This window comes from Zootoca vivipara, chromosome 16, assembly GCF_965207765.1.
Source record: "Zootoca vivipara chromosome 16, rZooViv2.hap1.1, whole genome shotgun sequence".
NCBI lineage: Eukaryota > Metazoa > Chordata > Lepidosauria > Squamata > Lacertidae > Zootoca > Zootoca vivipara.
The window spans coordinates 28,179,170-28,196,022 of record NC_142599.1 but is presented as its reverse complement, the minus strand read 5'-3'; the positions used below and the strand labels follow the sequence as shown (position 1 = coordinate 28,196,022).

The following is a 16,853-nucleotide window of genomic DNA, read 5'->3' as shown; positions in this document are numbered from 1 at the left end:
TAGACCCCAGCTGTTGGGAGTTTTAGTCCAACATCAGGAGCAAGCCAGGCTGGTGAATGCTGCTCTGGAGCTTACTGGATAAAGTCACATCGCCGCCGTGCCGTTCCCCCCCCCCCAAGTGATCCCAACAGAGGCTTGACAGGTCTCACAGCTTAATCTGAAGTGATTTTAGCATCAAGGTCTTAAGGGAAAGTGAAGGAGTGAAAGCCAGTGACCTATCTTGGAACACTGTAAAGACCAGGCAAGAGCCATTTTATATAGCCAGAAAAGCCATTTTATAAAAGCAAGCTAAAAGCTAAAATCTATTTCTCTTTCTCCGGCTTGCAACAGCAGTATCAAAAATAGAATTTTGCAAACGGCAGCAAGCTACTGCGGTTAGGGTATTTTGCAAGCTTTAAGCTATTTATGAGAAATGATCCCCTGACATTTGCCTCAAAACTTAGATGAACCACGATAAGCAAGCAAAGAGCAGGATGTTCAGCTCCCCACAAAACTAGTTAGTTCTCGCTTCTCCAGGATGTGCCCACCACAGGACTCCAGGTGCGACACACTGTTATGAGCTGTCAAGACCACTAACTCTCTTGCGTACATTTCTAAGAAGGGGGCCGTGGTTATCGGAATTAGTTAAGTGTCAGGAAGTTTCTCTCAATAATAAGCCTGCAGCACCATCTAGTGGATAGGGCAGCTTGGAACCAAACAAGGCAACCACCAATTTTCATTGGTTGAGCTTTAATGAATATGCATCAGGAAGTATAAGAACTTGCTAGCCATTGGTTGGGGGGAGGTTACTGGGTTGGAAGAGGGGTTGGGCCTTGCTTGTGCTAAGAGTATAAAAGATGGATCAATTTTTGGTCACAGCATGCATTTTTTCCATTTCTAAATGCATCCAACTTGCTTTGTACAAAACAACTTGAATCTATATAAACTTTCTTGTTAAAAGAATATCGCTGCCTGGCTTTCATTTCTGGTCAATCTCTGAAGTCCTGGAACTTGCTTAACAGCACCTTACATTTCTGGTGCCCCAGGTGACTCGGATCAAAAGGACCTTAAGTCCTTAATAAGACCAGAAGGCAGCTCCCTTGCCCTTTATGGGCAGGGCGGGGCGGCAGCCAACCGGCTAACCAGCTACTCCAGCGCACACCGAAAACCTTTCTTCGGAGGAGAGCGGACGGCACTTGGACCCCCTGCGCCCTGCACCAAAGAGGCAACGGATTGAAGAACCGAGGTTGAGAGGACAGGACAGAAACCAGCCGGCTGGGGGGTGAGTAAAACAAGCCCTAAGGGGGAATAGGAAGACCTCCTTTTAATTAAGGAGAAGGGAGATCCTGATCACATCTCCAGCGTGTTGGTGGTAACAGGGGAAGGATTGTCCCCCTGACAAGCACCCACGCTTAGGAAAAAGGAAGAAAGAGAAAGGGGGGGAACCGGGAGGTTAGAGTGTGGTGCAGCGTCCAGCAAAAGAGGCACCTTTGGTGTGCATGTGTGCTTGACAACCCCAGGGCATTCCCCTGGGGTAGTAGCAACCAGTACCTCGGTTCTCAGCCGGGCGACCGCGTCTGGGCAGGGAAAGTTGCGAACTGAGTCTGTGAGTGCTTGAGTGTGTGAACGCTGCACAGGGCCATACTAAATATGGGAGGGGGAGGCTCAAAGGGTCCAATGACCCCCCTTCAATGCATGCTGAACAACTTCGATAAGGGCTTCTCCGGTGACTATGGCATAGAAATGACACCAGAACGCTTACGGAACTTGTGTGAATTAGACTGGCCAACGCAAGGCACCGGGTGGCCCTCAGAGGGGAGTTTTGATAGGTACCTGGTCGGACGTTTGTGGGCCAACATCATCAAGGACAAGGGAGGTCATCCCGATCAGATACCGTTTGTGGACAGTTGGCTGAACGTCATAATAGAAGACCCCCCTTGGCTGAAGAAATGCAAGACTGACCAATGCAAGGTCATGGCCCTCGGGAATGAAATTAGAGGAGGACAAGTAGGAAAATGTCTTAAGAAGCCCATCTACCAGGGACCAGAGGCAGAAGTCCTCGCTCCACCCCCATATGTTCCAAGTGCCGTGGTGGCCCCACTGGGAGACCAGGGACAAGCACCCCATGTCCCCAACGCTCCACCGCTGCCCCAATATGTGGCCCCAGGAGCCGAAGCAGGAGGCGGGGTGCCCTCAGCCAGCCCAGAAAGCAAAGGGACAGAGCCTACTGAACAGGTTCTGGAGGAATTATACCCCAATCTTAAAGAATTGAGGGAGAAAATGAGTAGGTGCCGGTCCTCCACCACCATGTATCGGAAGGCTGAAGAGGCTTATCGCAACGGGCGAAATAAGGTATTGGGGGACTACATAAAGCGGTCCAGGTCCACCGCAGAGGCAGGAGCAGCAGTCCTGACACCCCTTCGCGTAGTCTGGGACAATCCACCACCGGCACCCCCTGCAGTTCAGGGAGGACAAGGCGGTGCACAAGTTGACCCTCCACGTAGGACATTCACCCTCCAGTACGTCCCCTTCACCACCACCGATTTGATGAATTGGAAGACCCACACCCCTGCATTTGCTGAGAAACCCCAGGCAATGGTGGACTTGCTGTCCTCCATATTTGCAGCCCATGAACCTACCTGGCCAGACTGTCAGCAGCTGCTGAGCACCCTTTTTACTTCAGAGGAGAGGAGACGAATTAATTCACAGGCATGTGAACATCTAAAAGATCAACAGGTGGCCGAACGGGACTGGCCTGGCCGCTATCCCCTGACCGACCCACATTGGGACCCAAATGTCCCAGACCAGCGCACTGCCCTGACAACCTACCGAGAAACTCTCCTGCATGGCGTTCGTAGGGCAGCTAGAAAACCAACAGACTTGTCTAAAGTCTCGACTGTAACACAGAAACCAGATGAAAGTCCCGGTGATTTTCTTGAGCGCCTGATGGAAGCCTATAGAATTTGGACCCCTTTCGACCCTGAAGACGCTGCACATGAGTTAATGGTGAACGCCTCCTTCATAGGACAGTGTGCAAAGGACATCAGAACAAAGATCCAGAAACAGGCCGGGTTCCAAGGCATGTCTAGATCCCAAATCATGGCCATTGCCCAAAAGGTGTTTGAACAGAGGGGAGATGTGGAGAAGAGAGAGAAAAAGCAGTGGATGAAGGAAAAGGCAGCGGTGATAGCCGCGGCAATGGCTCACACCCCAGTGACCCGGGAGGTGCGCCGCAACAACTCAGAAACCCGTGGCCGAGGGGGCGGAAGAGGTCAAGCCTTAGGAAGAAACCAGTGTGCGGTGTGCAAGCGGGAAGGGCACTGGAAGGCCGAATGTCCCCAGAATCAGCCAGGAAGAAGGGGAGAAGACAGAGGACGAGACCGCCGTGGCAGAATAGTGGAAGGAAGATACGCCAGAGGACCGGACAGGACAGACCTTGTGGGCCTGGCAGCCATGGGAGAATACCAAGACTAGGACGGACCGGGTTCCTCCTTTGTAGGCACTCAGCAAGCCTTTTTAGGTTCCCAATCGGAACCCATGGTCCAGATTAAATTAGGGAACCGACTCATGGACTTTATGATAGACACCGGAGCTCAATATTCAGTGGTCACCACTCCCCTCCAACGGGAAAGCCACAGAACAGTGAGCATAGTGGGAGCAACTGGCAACCACTCAAGAAAACCTTTTCTACAACCCTTGGACTGTCAGATCGGGGGGCGACACCTGACCCACCAGTTCTTGTACATACCTGAGTGTCCCGTACCCTTATTGGGTAGAGATGTCCTCTCCAAACTACAGGCTCAAATTACCTTCACCCCCAAAGGACCAGAATTGAAGTTGCCCCCACAGGCAAGCGGCATAATGTCGGTCACGGTGCCCAGAGAGCACTCATGGGAACTTCTGGCAGCCTTAACCACCGAAACCCAGCAAGCCGTCCCCAATGACCAGATCCCTAAAAATCTTCAAGCGCCACCGGGTGTCTGGGCTGAGGACAATCCCCCAGGATTAGCCATCAATATACCACCTATCATAGTCAAATTGAAGCCTTTTGCAACCCCCGTCTCTGTTAAACAATATCCCCTACCACGCCAAGCAGTGGAAGGTATACAGAAGCATCTAGACCGCCTGCTCCACTATGGGCTACTCAAACCTTGCCAATCTGAATGGAATACCCCTTTACTTCCGGTCAAAAAGCCCCAGACCAATGACTATCGTCCGGCACAGGATTTGAGGGTCGTCAACCAAGCCACAGAGACCCTCCACCCCAACGTGCCCAACCCATATACTTTACTAAGCCTCATCCCGCCTGAAGCTACCTTCTTCACCGTGCTGGACCTCAAGGACGCCTTCTTCTGTTGTTGGTTGGCTCCCCAAAGCCAGCCACTCTTTGCCTTCCAGTGGGAGGACCCACTGACCGGTACGAAGGGACAGCTTACGTGGACGAGACTTCCGCAAGGCTTTAAGAACTCGCCCACTCTTTTTGGAACGGCATTGGCACAGGACTTAGCAAAGTACCCCTCAGTACCTGGCCAAAAGGTTGTCTTGCAGTACGTTGATGATATAATCCTGGCGGCAGTAGACTACGAGACCTGCGCAGAGGGTACCGAGGAACTTCTCCACTTGCTGTGGGAAGCTGGCTACAAAGTGTCCCGGAAAAAGGCTCAATTGTGTCAAAAAGAAGTCAAATATTTAGGTTTTAATGTGTCACACCAGCAGAGGTCACTGCGACCTGAAAGAAAGGAAGCTATTTGCTGCATGAAGGAACCTACCACCAGAAAACAGCTGCGGGGATTCCTCGGAGCGGCAGGTTTTTGCAGAATCTGGATCCCAGGCTTCAGTGTCTTAGCAAAACCCCTGAACGAGAGTACCAGAGGCGGGGAAAGGGACCCTTTCGAGTGGGGACCAGCCCAGCAAGCAGCTTTTGAAACTCTTAAGCAATGTCTGATGGTGGCCCCAGCCCTGGGTCTGCCCAATCCCGGGAAAGCATTCCAACTTTATGTGCATGAACAAAGCGGCGTCGCTGCCGGAGTATTAACACAGAAGTTAGGAAGTTGGAATCGCCCTGTCGCCTACCTCTCCAAACAACTGGATCCCACGGCCAAAGGCTGGCCACCCTGTCTGCGAGCTGTTGCTGCAACAGCAACCCTGGTGGCAGAAGCCGATAAGTTCACCTTCGGCCAGGAGATGTATGTGAATGTTCCCCATGCAGTTCTCACCCTCATGGAATATAAAGGGAACTATTGGCTGACCAACCCTCGCATGGCCAAGTACCAAGGACTTTTGTGTGAAAATCCCAGGATACATTTAAGGGTTGTCAACACCCTTAACCCGGCCACTCTACTGCCATTGCCTGACACCGAGGACACGGAGCACCATGATTGCCTCCAAGTGATGGATGAGGTTTACTCCAGCAGACCAGATTTGAAGGATGAGCCAATGAAGAATCCCGATGTAGTGTATTACACGGATGGCAGCAGCTTCATCCTAGACGGCATCCGAAAGGCAGGATATGCGGTGGTAACTAATGAGGAAGTAGTGGAAGCTGAACCATTGTCCCCTGGTACCTCTGCCCAGAAAGCCGAGCTGATTGGACTGACCAGGGCCCTGCAATTGGCAGCTGGATGCAAGGCTAACATCTACACAGATTCCAAATACGCCTTCTTGACCCTGCATGCGCATGGAGCCCTGTGGAAAGAACGAGGCCTGATTGGGGCCCACGGGCAACCCCTGAAATATGGGCCTGAAGTTGAGACGCTACTGGAAGCCGTATGGGGCCCCGAGGAGATTGCTGTGATGCATTGCAAAGGCCATGGGAGAGGACGGGACATGGTCACCAGAGGCAACCGAAAGGCAGACGCCGCCGCCCGTGCAGCAGCTCTGAAACCTCTACCAGCGGTCACCGCAGCCCTCATACCAGACCTCACTCCAGACGATGTGGAACCACATTACACCCCAGATGAAGAGCAGTGGGCACGCCAGGAAGGAGCCAGAGTCCAGAAGGGATGGTTCCTTCTACCAGACAACCGTGTTTTTGTGCCCCACCAACTTGCCAGCATCATTGTGAAAAATCATCATGAGTCCACCCATTTCGGAGGTCCGGCAGCTAGGGAACACCTTGGGAGAATACTCTACATCCCCAATTTATCCCAACTGACTGCTGCTATCTCCCAGAGGTGCATCCTGTGTGCCAAAAACAACCCCAGGCAAGGCCTTCTACCTCCACCAGGCGTGCAACACGTGGGCTACACACCTATGGAAAGCTTGATTGTGGACTTTACTGAATTACCCCAGGCAAGGGGAATCAAATACTTGCTTGTGTTCGTCTGCACGCTGACTGGCTGGGCAGAAGCTTATCCCACCAGGACTGAGAAAGCCCGGGAGGTGACCAAGAAACTGCTACATGAACTCATTCCCAGATTTGGCCTCCCCCGGAGTATTGGCAGTGACAACGGCCCAGCCTTCATTGATAAGGTGGTGCAAGAAGTGTGCAAGGCGCTGCAGATAGACTGGAAGCTACACACAGCCTACAGACCTCAAAGTTCGGGAAAAACTGAGAGAATGAATCGCACCCTGAAGAACCATTTGGCTAAGCTGACCCAGGAGACAGGCCTAGCCTGGCCAGATGTCTTACCTATTGCCTTGTTCCGCATCCGGTGTGCTCCAACCAAGAGACTAAAGCTCTCACCCTTTGAACTCTTGTATGGCCGACCACCCCCTTTCGTCCGTGACATCCCCGCAAGTTTGGGCCGGGTGGGAGATCACATCACCCAGGAACAAGTGCAATCCCTGTCCCGTGTTTTTGCTTCTCTTTCCAGGTACTCCCTCGAGCGTACACCGTGCAGTCTCGCTGAGCCGGTCCACCAGTTCCAGCCGGGCGACAGCGTTTGGGTGAAGGAGTGGAAGCACGATCCCCTCATCCCCAAGTGGCGAGGCCCATATACCGTCCTTCTCTCCACTCCAACTGCGGTGAAAGTGGCCGAGGTGATTCCCTGGGTGCATCACACGCGTCTGAAGAAGTCAGAGGGTGTTTGGACTTGCAAAGGCAACCCGGCTGACCCTCTGAAACTGACTCTCTCCAAGAACCCCTGTGTCTGACGCTACCGGGAGAGCGTTGGGCCACGGGCACCGAGATCCTGCGGCTGATCAGCACAAGGACTTTTCCTCTTTCTACTTTTCCTCTATTCTGTATTGATTTGTTCTATGTCCTATTGGTCTGCCCCCACCGGGCCATACCAACCTCACTGGCCTGCTGACCTCTGCTACGACTGGTTTGTCTTGCCGGTGGTGAGGGACGGCGTGCTCATTGGCTATTGGGAACAGGGATCTAACGCAGCTAAGGTAGTAAAACACCCCACGTCCCCACTGTGGCTCCTCTACCACAACACTGCCCAGCGTGCGTGGGTGTTGCTCCTGCGGGAAGTTGCAGAGACGGTCGAAATCTATCGAGTTCTGGACCGCTCTTGCTGTTGTGGGGGGGTAACCAACTGTCCATCGGGGGGTAGAGCTGTGTACCAACCCCACTTAATAGACCAGGCCCTAATCTTGGTCCAGGTGCTGCATGGGAGGGAGCTTGAATCAGGTGCACATTGAAATTGCTGAACAGGTGCCAGTAAATCCGGCAGCTCCACCTGTGACTGTTGTAGTGGCTCGCACCTCCCAGAATTCCAAAACAACACCTGCGCTTGTAGGCCTGGTGACTCCACACCTAATACCCTTGGATGTGGCAGGGTATTCTTGTGGCTGCATAAGAGTGGCCACCCCAGGGTTTCAACCCCCATACGCCCTAGTCAGGGGCCACATAGGTGACCGCCACCCAGTGGGTCCGGCAGGAAGACAGACAGGGCTCCTAGCTCCGGAAGAATCCAGACCCTGGTACAGACCCTGGTATGCCGACGGCCCCGAAATAGCGGAGATCCTGGACCTTGCATACCTTCAGGCCCAGGCTGGACTCCGGCGGTGGTATCTAGGCAATTAGAGGCAGGGACCTCCTCCTATGCAGAGGCGCCCTTCACCCTCAGACCCCTACCAAGAGGACTGGTCGGAGCTGCAGTGCTATAAGTGGTTTGTCCGACCAGTGATCCGAAGGGGCGTCTTCCTCTGCGCAGGAAGCTTAAGGTGTGGCCACCATAGCTACGTCCTATTCCAACACCCCTGCCTTCCTTTGTGGCTGGTGTCCATCGGGGGGTAGAGCTGTGTACCAACCCCACTTAATAGACCAGGCCCTAATCTTGGTCCAGGTGCTGCATGGGAGGGAGCTTGAATCAGGTGCACATTGAAATTGCTGAACAGGTGCCAGTAAATCCGGCAGCTCCACCTGTGACTGTTGTAGTGGCTCGCACCTCCCAGAATTCCAAAACAACACCTGCGCTTGTAGGCCTGGTGACTCCACACCTAATACCCTTGGATGTGGCAGGGTATTCTTGTGGCTGCATAAGAGTGGCCACCCCAGGGTTTCAACCCCCATACGCCCTAGTCAGGGGCCACATAGGTGACCGCCACCCAGTGGGTCCGGCAGGAAGACAGACAGGGCTCCTAGCTCCGGAAGAATCCAGACCCTGGTACAGACCCTGGTATGCCGACGGCCCCGAAATAGCGGAGATCCTGGACCTTGCATACCTTCAGGCCCAGGCTGGACTCCGGCGGTGGTATCTAGGCAATTAGAGGCAGGGACCTCCTCCTATGCAGAGGCGCCCTTCACCCTCAGACCCCTACCAAGAGGACTGGTCGGAGCTGCAGTGCTATAAGTGGTTTGTCCGACCAGTGATCCGAAGGGGCGTCTTCCTCTGCGCAGGAAGCTTAAGGTGTGGCCACCATAGCTACGTCCTATTCCAACACCCCTGCCTTCCTTTGTGGCTGGTTTACAGAGCCACTGAGGCTCAGGGATGGGCTCATAGCCCCTTCATCCTCATCCGGAGAGTAGGTCCAGCATTTGAACTGTATAGAATTTACTGCCACCTCTACAGCTACCGAGGCTTTGCGGTGTATCAGTCCCAACTTAGTGAGGGAGCCGAACAGTGGTGTCCACGGATGGTCACTTTTCCCTTTATTAAGTGGGAACAATTCGTTTGTCGACGCTGTTCACGCCCCAGTAGGACCGGAGGTTAGAGTCCCACATGCCCTTGCCCTGGTGGACCCCCATCCCTCTGGGTTGTGGTATTACCTCGTTTGTGCTATTTCTGTGTTGCTGATACAGCCATTTGTTCTGGGGCATCAGACATCCCTCTGATCAGGATGAGGAATCCGATCATACCCTGCCTCCTGATTGTTCTCACCTCCCAGACTGCCACAGGGTGGAGGGAGAACACCTTCCTGAATCTGACCTCTGCTGTAGCAAAAGCCCTGAACCGGTCAGAATGCTGGGTATGTGTGCATGTGCCTATGCACCTAGGACAGGGAATTCCACTAATAGGAGTTCCCCTTTTTATGAACAAGAGTCAGTTTTATGATTTGATGGCCACTCGCCAACGTCTGGGCACCAGATACACCAGATACGTGGTCCCCCAACACCACATCTGGCGTATTGACAGGGTCGAAGAGGGAGGCCCCTGCATCCATAGGGAGATTCCACCCCTCTCGTACGTCTCGGAATGGACCAGACGGACCTATGCATATGCCCAAGATCCTCTCCCGGAAGGGAAATTTGTGGGCAACTACTCGGGGTGCACCAGTCTACACAACTACACCAGACCCCCCCCATAGACCCAGTGACAGGGTCGACTAACCCATGGGTAACAAACCCATGGACGTTTGCCTGGTCGGTTCCGGGGAAGAGAGAGGGCTGGTTTTGGCTGTGTGACCACACTGCTTACAAGACATTGCCTGCTAATTGGTATGGAACCTGCACCTTGGGTACCCTGGCCCCGGGGCTCACAATCCACGACACCCTCCCAGGAAGAGAACGCACTCGCTTTCGTAGAGCAAGGAACCCCTATACAGGTAACCCCCTGGTGGTCAGGAAAACCAAATTCCACTCAGGCGTTAGAGCCTTCCTACCCTGGCTTGGGGTTGCTGAACTAGAACGAGCACTGGTCAATGTCTCAGCATCGCTGGAACTCTTCGCCAATTCCACTGCTGATGCTTTAACCACCCTTCAGGGGGAGGTAGAACAGATGGCCTTGATGGCCAACTCTACGGCTGATGCCTTACTGGCCCTTCAGCTAGAGGTCAGACAGATGGCCACAACCTCTCTGCAGAACAGGATGGCTTTAGACTACCTACTGGCCAGCCAGGGAGGGGTATGTGCCCTCCTTAACTCTTCCTGTTGTGTGTACATCAATCAGGACCAGCGGGTGGTCACCGATATTGGAAGGATTAGGAAGTTAGCAAATGTGTACAACCAGAGCACCCGGGTGCAGGGTGATGTTCAAAACATAAAAAAACAGGCTGATCTGTACCACAAAGTTAGCCTAGATGGTGAAGGGCTCCCCAGTGTATGGAGTTGGCTTACTTCCTGGCTCCCAGGGTGGTCATGGTTAAAAGAGATTCTGCTCGTTGTATTGGTTTTCTTTATTATTGTCTTAGCCTTATCATGCATTGTGCCTTGCCTTATTCAGATTGTACGCCGAATGGTAAGCCGCTCAGTTAATGCAGCTACACGTACTCGTGTCCTGGCTCTCTATGATCTGGTACCTAGAGGTTCATCAAGCGAAGATGCAGAACCATAAATGGTTAGCATTTCGTGATGAAAAGGGGGGAATGAAGGAGTGAAAGCCAGTGACCTATCTTGGAACACTGTAAAGACCAGGCAAGAGCCATTTTATATAGCCAGAAAAGCCATTTTATAAAAGCAAGCTAAAAGCTAAAATCTATTTCTCTTTCTCCGGCTTGCAACAGCAGTATCAAAAATAGAATTTTGCAAACGGCAGCAAGCTACTGCGGTTAGGGTATTTTGCAAGCTTTAAGCTATTTATGAGAAATGATCCCCTGACATTTGCCTCAAAACTTAGATGAACCACGATAAGCAAGCAAAGAGCAGGATGTTCAGCTCCCCACAAAACTAGTTAGTTCTCGCTTCTCCAGGATGTGCCCACCACAGGACTCCAGGTGCGACACACTGTTATGAGCTGTCAAGACCACTAACTCTCTTGCGTACATTTCTAAGAAGGGGGCCGTGGTTATCGGAATTAGTTAAGTGTCAGGAAGTTTCTCTCAATAATAAGCCTGCAGCACCATCTAGTGGATAGGGCAGCTTGGAACCAAACAAGGCAACCACCAATTTTCATTGGTTGAGCTTTAATGAATATGCATCAGGAAGTATAAGAACTTGCTAGCCATTGGTTGGGGGGAGGTTACTGGGTTGGAAGAGGGGTTGGGCCTTGCTTGTGCTAAGAGTATAAAAGATGGATCAATTTTTGGTCACAGCATGCATTTTTTCCATTTCTAAATGCATCCAACTTGCTTTGTACAAAACAACTTGAATCTATATAAACTTTCTTGTTAAAAGAATATCGCTGCCTGGCTTTCATTTCTGGTCAATCTCTGAAGTCCTGGAACTTGCTTAACAGCACCTTACAAAAGGAGTGACATCTCAGGATACTGGCCTAGAATAGGAAAGGGGAACATAATTTCTGTCCCTCCAGGTCTGGTCAGACTCCGAATCCCATCATCCCTGATTGCTACCTATTCTGACCCAGGAGAAAATGTATTACCGGTAGTTGTTCCAACCCCTTTGGCCTTGCCCACCACTGGCATGTCCCCATGGGCTGAAAAAGTTTCCACAGCCCTGGACTGGATGACCTCCCTTCCAACTTTCTGTCACCCCCCAAAACTCACCCGTTGCTGCTGACCCTTGCTCCACCCCATGAAGCAACGTCTCTCGCCACCACCCCCATTGCGTGTGCACAGTTCCTTCTTTCGCAACAGCTTGGGGGGTTGGAAATCATGCTTTTGCATTTTTTTTATTGCTTTTTTTAAAAAAAGATTTTCTTGATTTACAGAAATATATGAGAAAGTTAAAAGACATTGCAGGCAGGCAGGCACTGCTGATTTTGCAAGGGAATGCAGAAAGAGAGAGAGAGAGAGGAGTAAGGGCTGGAAGGGAGGGGCTCTAGACAGGGCCACGAGGGTTGCCAAGGAGTCAGAACCAAACAAAGGAAGTCCTAGCAAGCTGCTGGGAGAACATCTGAACCTGGGACAAGGGTCTGGTCCACAATTCTGCCAATGAGTCACTCCTGCTCCTGGGCAGTGGGGAAAGAGGAAGGAAGAGGGTGAGAAGACACAAGGGAAAGAGGAGTCACTTGCAAACTGAACTTCTTCCAAAGGATATTCCTCCAGTACTGAAAGGCTCAAGAGCACGACTTCAACCCAAGTCTTTCCATCTTGGAGCAGAACCCTTTCCACAAGGACTTTCCCTTTCCCGGATGGGACCATATACACATATATGTGTGTGTCTGGGGAAGGGAACATATTGCAAAGAACTCTGGGGCACCCTTGGGCGCAGTGTTGAAGAGCAAGGGTAGGGAAGCTCAGACTTGGGAGCTGGATGTGGTCCCCCAAGCTTGCCTGTATGCATAGGAGACAACTCCTAGGGGGATGAGGTCCCTTTGCACCCCCAAAATATTTCAGGGGGCTGGGGGGGGCAAAAATAATGGACATTGCCATTCAAATAGTGTGTGTGACATCATCAAATGATTGATTGTGTGGGGCGGGGCTTACCTGCCACCCAATTTTTTCCCCCAAGTTGGCACCCCTGTCTGTATGGAAGATAGCGAGGGGCATGTAAAAGCTAGCCTACCGTACGAAAGGTAAAATATACATTTGTTGCTTCACCCCCATTTGCCTCTGCCTTAGATTAGGGCAAATGATTTGTCCACCTAGCCCTGTATTGTGTGAGGTGGGAAGATGTTTTTCAGCTCATGTACCAGTGGTGGGTGTGGCCTGACATGCCCCAACCCATGCAGGAAAGCAAGAGATATCAGCACACTTCAAGGACATGTCAGCCTGGATAGCTCAGCTGGTTAGAGTGTGGTACTGTTAATGCCAGTGTTCTAGGTTTGAACCCCATATGAGACAGCTGCATATTCCTGCATTGCAGGGGGTTGGAATTAGATGATCCTCAGGGTCCCTTCCAACCCTATGTTTCTATCCCAGGGAGGTTAAATCACAGAGCAGAGCTGGTGAGGAGTGTGTGGCTTGGAGAGTCCTGAGGTCTGGGTAGAGATTATCTGGAGGACCACATTCCCACCTACTGTACTGCCTTCTCTGACTGGCAGGGGCCCTTAGGCAGAGATGGATTTTCCCCACCACCTGATTCTTGCTTAACTCAGGATGCTTAACAAGCATCTGGCTGACAGCTAGGTGTTCTGCCACAGTGATCCACTGATCTACTAGGGAAGTGGTAGAAGATGAACACAAGCAGTTGTTTTTAGACTAGGTTGAGCAATTGGTCCATTGCAATCCAGTGTTTGGCTGCCCTAGTTGCTCTCCAGGATATTGGAGACAAAAGCGGCCTTTCAATAAACTTAATTCACCTTTAGGGATGGGCAAACCTATCAGTTTCTCATTTTTCCAAACTTAACTTTAGTTCTCCACATCCAATTGTGATTCCCCCCCTCCCCAAAGTCCTCATGAAATTTCATCAGCACTGTTGCGCAGATTTCTGCTTACATTAATTTTTGTTTGCAATTTTGAGCAATAAACACATTTTTTTGCAAATTTCCCCACGCACAATACGTTCTTATGTCATTTTCACTGAGATATGCATTTATGTGCACACTTTAGCATATGCATTTGTGCACACGTTACTGGGGCTGGAGAATCACATTGCAAAATTCAGAACTGTGAAAATTAGGTAGATCAACCATCAAAAGCAGTTTGATGAATCAAATTTCTCTGCCATATTCTTCATCGGTGCTAAAGAGTCCCGTCTGTACCTACTCTCCCGCTACTGCAAAAACCCTCAATTTATTGCATTCAGAGGATATACTGAGAAACTGGAGGAGGCGAGGAGAATGGAAGATCTGGGGTTCACCTCGGGTTCAAATCCATTTGTGCGCTTGACTTTGGTGAAGGCAAAACCCATGGCAACGAAGGCACTGGTCCGTCATGACTGCTTTGCCATCTCCATGGCCACGGAGACCATAGAAGGGTTACGGAAAGGGAGAGAGGGAGAAAGCAACAGATGCTGCCTGGTTATAACAGGCTGGCTTTTGCACACAAGGCAGTCTTTCTGGTTCCAGAAATTTGCCTCCCATTTGTTCTCGCGAACAATCGGCTTGCAGGCCGTTTGGGGGAAAACAAACAAAAAGCTTGCAAAAAGGGAATCGGAAAGCGTGAGAGGCAGTAATTTTGCAAAAAGATTAAAAAAAAGAAAAGGTGGGGGCTTCACTCTGGGAGCTGGAGAGAGGGGGTGTGGATATAATGAATAGAATCAAAGCTGCAAAGAGCTTCTGTCTCCAGTCTCTCCCAGTTAGAAGTCAAAGAGAACGCTCTGCTTTCAGGGTAGAAAACAAAACACTACACTTGGGTTGTATTTGGCAAACAAGCCATGTTTGCAATGTTTCCATCACCACCAAGGCACGCACATTGCTTCACTTCTTCAAAACCCAATTTTTCTGTGAACCCCACCCCCTCAAAACACACACACACGCGAGAGAGAGAGAGAGAGAGAGAGAGAGAGAGAGAGAGAGAGAGAGAGAGAGTTGAGAGAGTCAAATAATCCACGATGGGCTTTCATGCTGTTTTTAAATAAGTTTAATATCAGTTGCAGGGGAGCCCGAATCTGATCAGGACTGCAGTGCTGGCAGAGCAGAGGAGGCGTTAACTCTCATCCCTGTGGCGATTTCCTCCCACATATGGGTACCTATGCTTTTTCACTAAAGCTGCAAAGAGATACTTCAAGAGAGCCATTTGCAATGGGAAATTGAAGCTCCCCAAACCCCAGAATTGTGCTTCCAAAGGGTTTCTCCCTCCCACTGTAAAACTGGGGGGAAACAAACAAACCTGGATCTCCCATAGCACACCCTAAAGCATAAGAACAGCCTTTTGGATTGGGCCAAAGGCCCATCTAGTCCAGCATCCTGCTCTCACAGTGGCCAGCCAGATACTTGTGGGAAGCTGCCCAGCAGGACCTGAGTGCAGTAGCACTCTCCCTACTTGTGATTCATAGAATCATAGAATTGTAGAGTTGGAAGGGACCACGGGGGTCATCTAGTCCAACCCCCTGCTATGCTAGAATCTTTTGCCCAGTTCCCGACAACTAGATATTCAGAAGCACACTGCCTCTAACAGTGGAGGTGGAACACAGCCATTGTGGCTAGAAGCCATTGACCTCATGATGAATTGGTCCAGTCCTCCCAAGTTACTCGCGATGGTTGCCACCACTGTCTCCTGTGGGAGTGCGTTCCATAGTTTAACTACCGGTATGCACTGCATAAAGAAGTACCATCTTTTGTCTGTCCCGAATCCTCCAATATTCATTGGAAAGCAGCCACTAAGCACACATGTATGTATTAGCTTTACCCATCAGCCTTGCCTCTCCCCTGTGGATTGCTCAGTTGTCATGGGTAATCTCAGGGTCATGGGTTCAAGCTCCACATTGGGTGAAAGATTCCTGCATTGCAGGGGGTTGGACTGGATGACATTTGTGGTCCCTTCCAGCTCTACAGTTCTAGGATTCCCTCCTCCCTTCATGCTGTTTGTCTCCCCCACCCCACCCCACCACCACCCATCTGCTTCCTTCTTTTTAACCAGGCATCCCCAAACCTCAGCCCTCCAGATGTTTTGGACTACAATTCCCATCTTCCCCAACCACTGGTCCTGTTACCTAGGGATCATGGGAGTTGTAGGCCAAAACATATGGAGGGCCGCAGTTTGGGGATGCCTGTTTTTAACAGTTCATACGCAGCGCACAGATGGGGAACCTTATTTCAGCCTGAGGGTCACATCCCCTTCTGGGAAGCCTTCCAAGGGCCACGTGCTTGAGGTGTGCAGGGCCAGAAGCAAAAGTGGCCAGAGCAACTAATCGAAATGTTACTTTGCAGTTTCTACACCACGTTCTCTGGCTAAGCAAGAGGGAAGCATCATCAGTGTTCGAAGACACACTTCAGTCAAGCAAAAACAGAGGAAATGTGCAAAGCACCACCAGTCCTGGGAAGGCCCTGAGGGCCAGGCAGAGAACTCTGAGGGCCACATTTGGCCACTGGGCCCAAGGCTCCCCACCCCTCCCTGACATAAGTTGCTGGTGCTGTATCATAAATAGCTTTGGGGGACATAAAAATAAAGATTCACAATATTCGAATTCAGGGCCCCTTTTGAATTTGTTTAAATCCAACACAGCTTTCTAGTGAATTTTGGGCAACCCGCAGTGAAACACCACAGAATGGAGTATCCAATTCCTGGAACAAACCCAGCACGCATCTGGAGAGCAGTCCTCGAGGAAGCCATGCTACCAAGGAGAGATTTTTAGGCTTGGCTTGAGGCCAAAGATGCTCCAAAGAAGCTGCAACAACAGTCTCTGCCCAAAAGTCGCTTGGGACGCTGAAAATGGCTTTCTTGGCGGAGCCTGACCCTATTCGAGAGTCATCCCCACCTTTTGTCGTGTGCCGTGGGACTGACAGCATCCTAGCATCCTGACAGGGTCCCCTTGCGAAGCGGCCTTTGCAGCGACAGATGGTCCGGATAAGAAACGGCTGCCAAACAGCCAGTTGCCTGGGGACAATGCCAGGTCATGGTTTGTTAGCTTAACAAGCCTCTATTTATTCTTCCGCTGAAGATGCTGAAATGGGGCTTTGTCTGCTTTGCTGGACAGCCGACTACAGAAGCAGCCAGGATGGTGCAGGAAAAACCAAGCACAGGAACGGCCAAAAGAGGAGAGCCGCAACCAGTAGGCAACCCTCTCTTCTGAACAGTATAACCATCTACTGTAACAGGAATCC

The 16,853-nt window shown here is 51.1% G+C and overlaps 1 protein-coding gene and 1 pseudogene across 2 annotated transcripts; both read left to right on the top strand.

Annotated features, from left to right (window-relative positions):
* Positions 1-1,656: 1,656 nt before the first annotated feature.
* Positions 1,657-7,204, top strand: LOC118075708 (uncharacterized). The gene is given in 1 exon segment (XM_060269920.2): positions 1,657-7,204. A coding segment is annotated over 1 exon segment (5,418 nt). The 3' UTR covers positions 7,075-7,204.
* Positions 7,205-9,151: 1,947 nt separating this feature from the next.
* On the top strand, positions 9,152-10,783 carry LOC148683134 (endogenous retrovirus group 3 member 1 Env polyprotein-like; annotated as a pseudogene). The gene has a single exon (XR_015947522.1). The product of XR_015947522.1 is annotated as an endogenous retrovirus group 3 member 1 Env polyprotein-like (transcript).
* Positions 10,784-16,853: the final 6,070 nt, after the last annotated feature.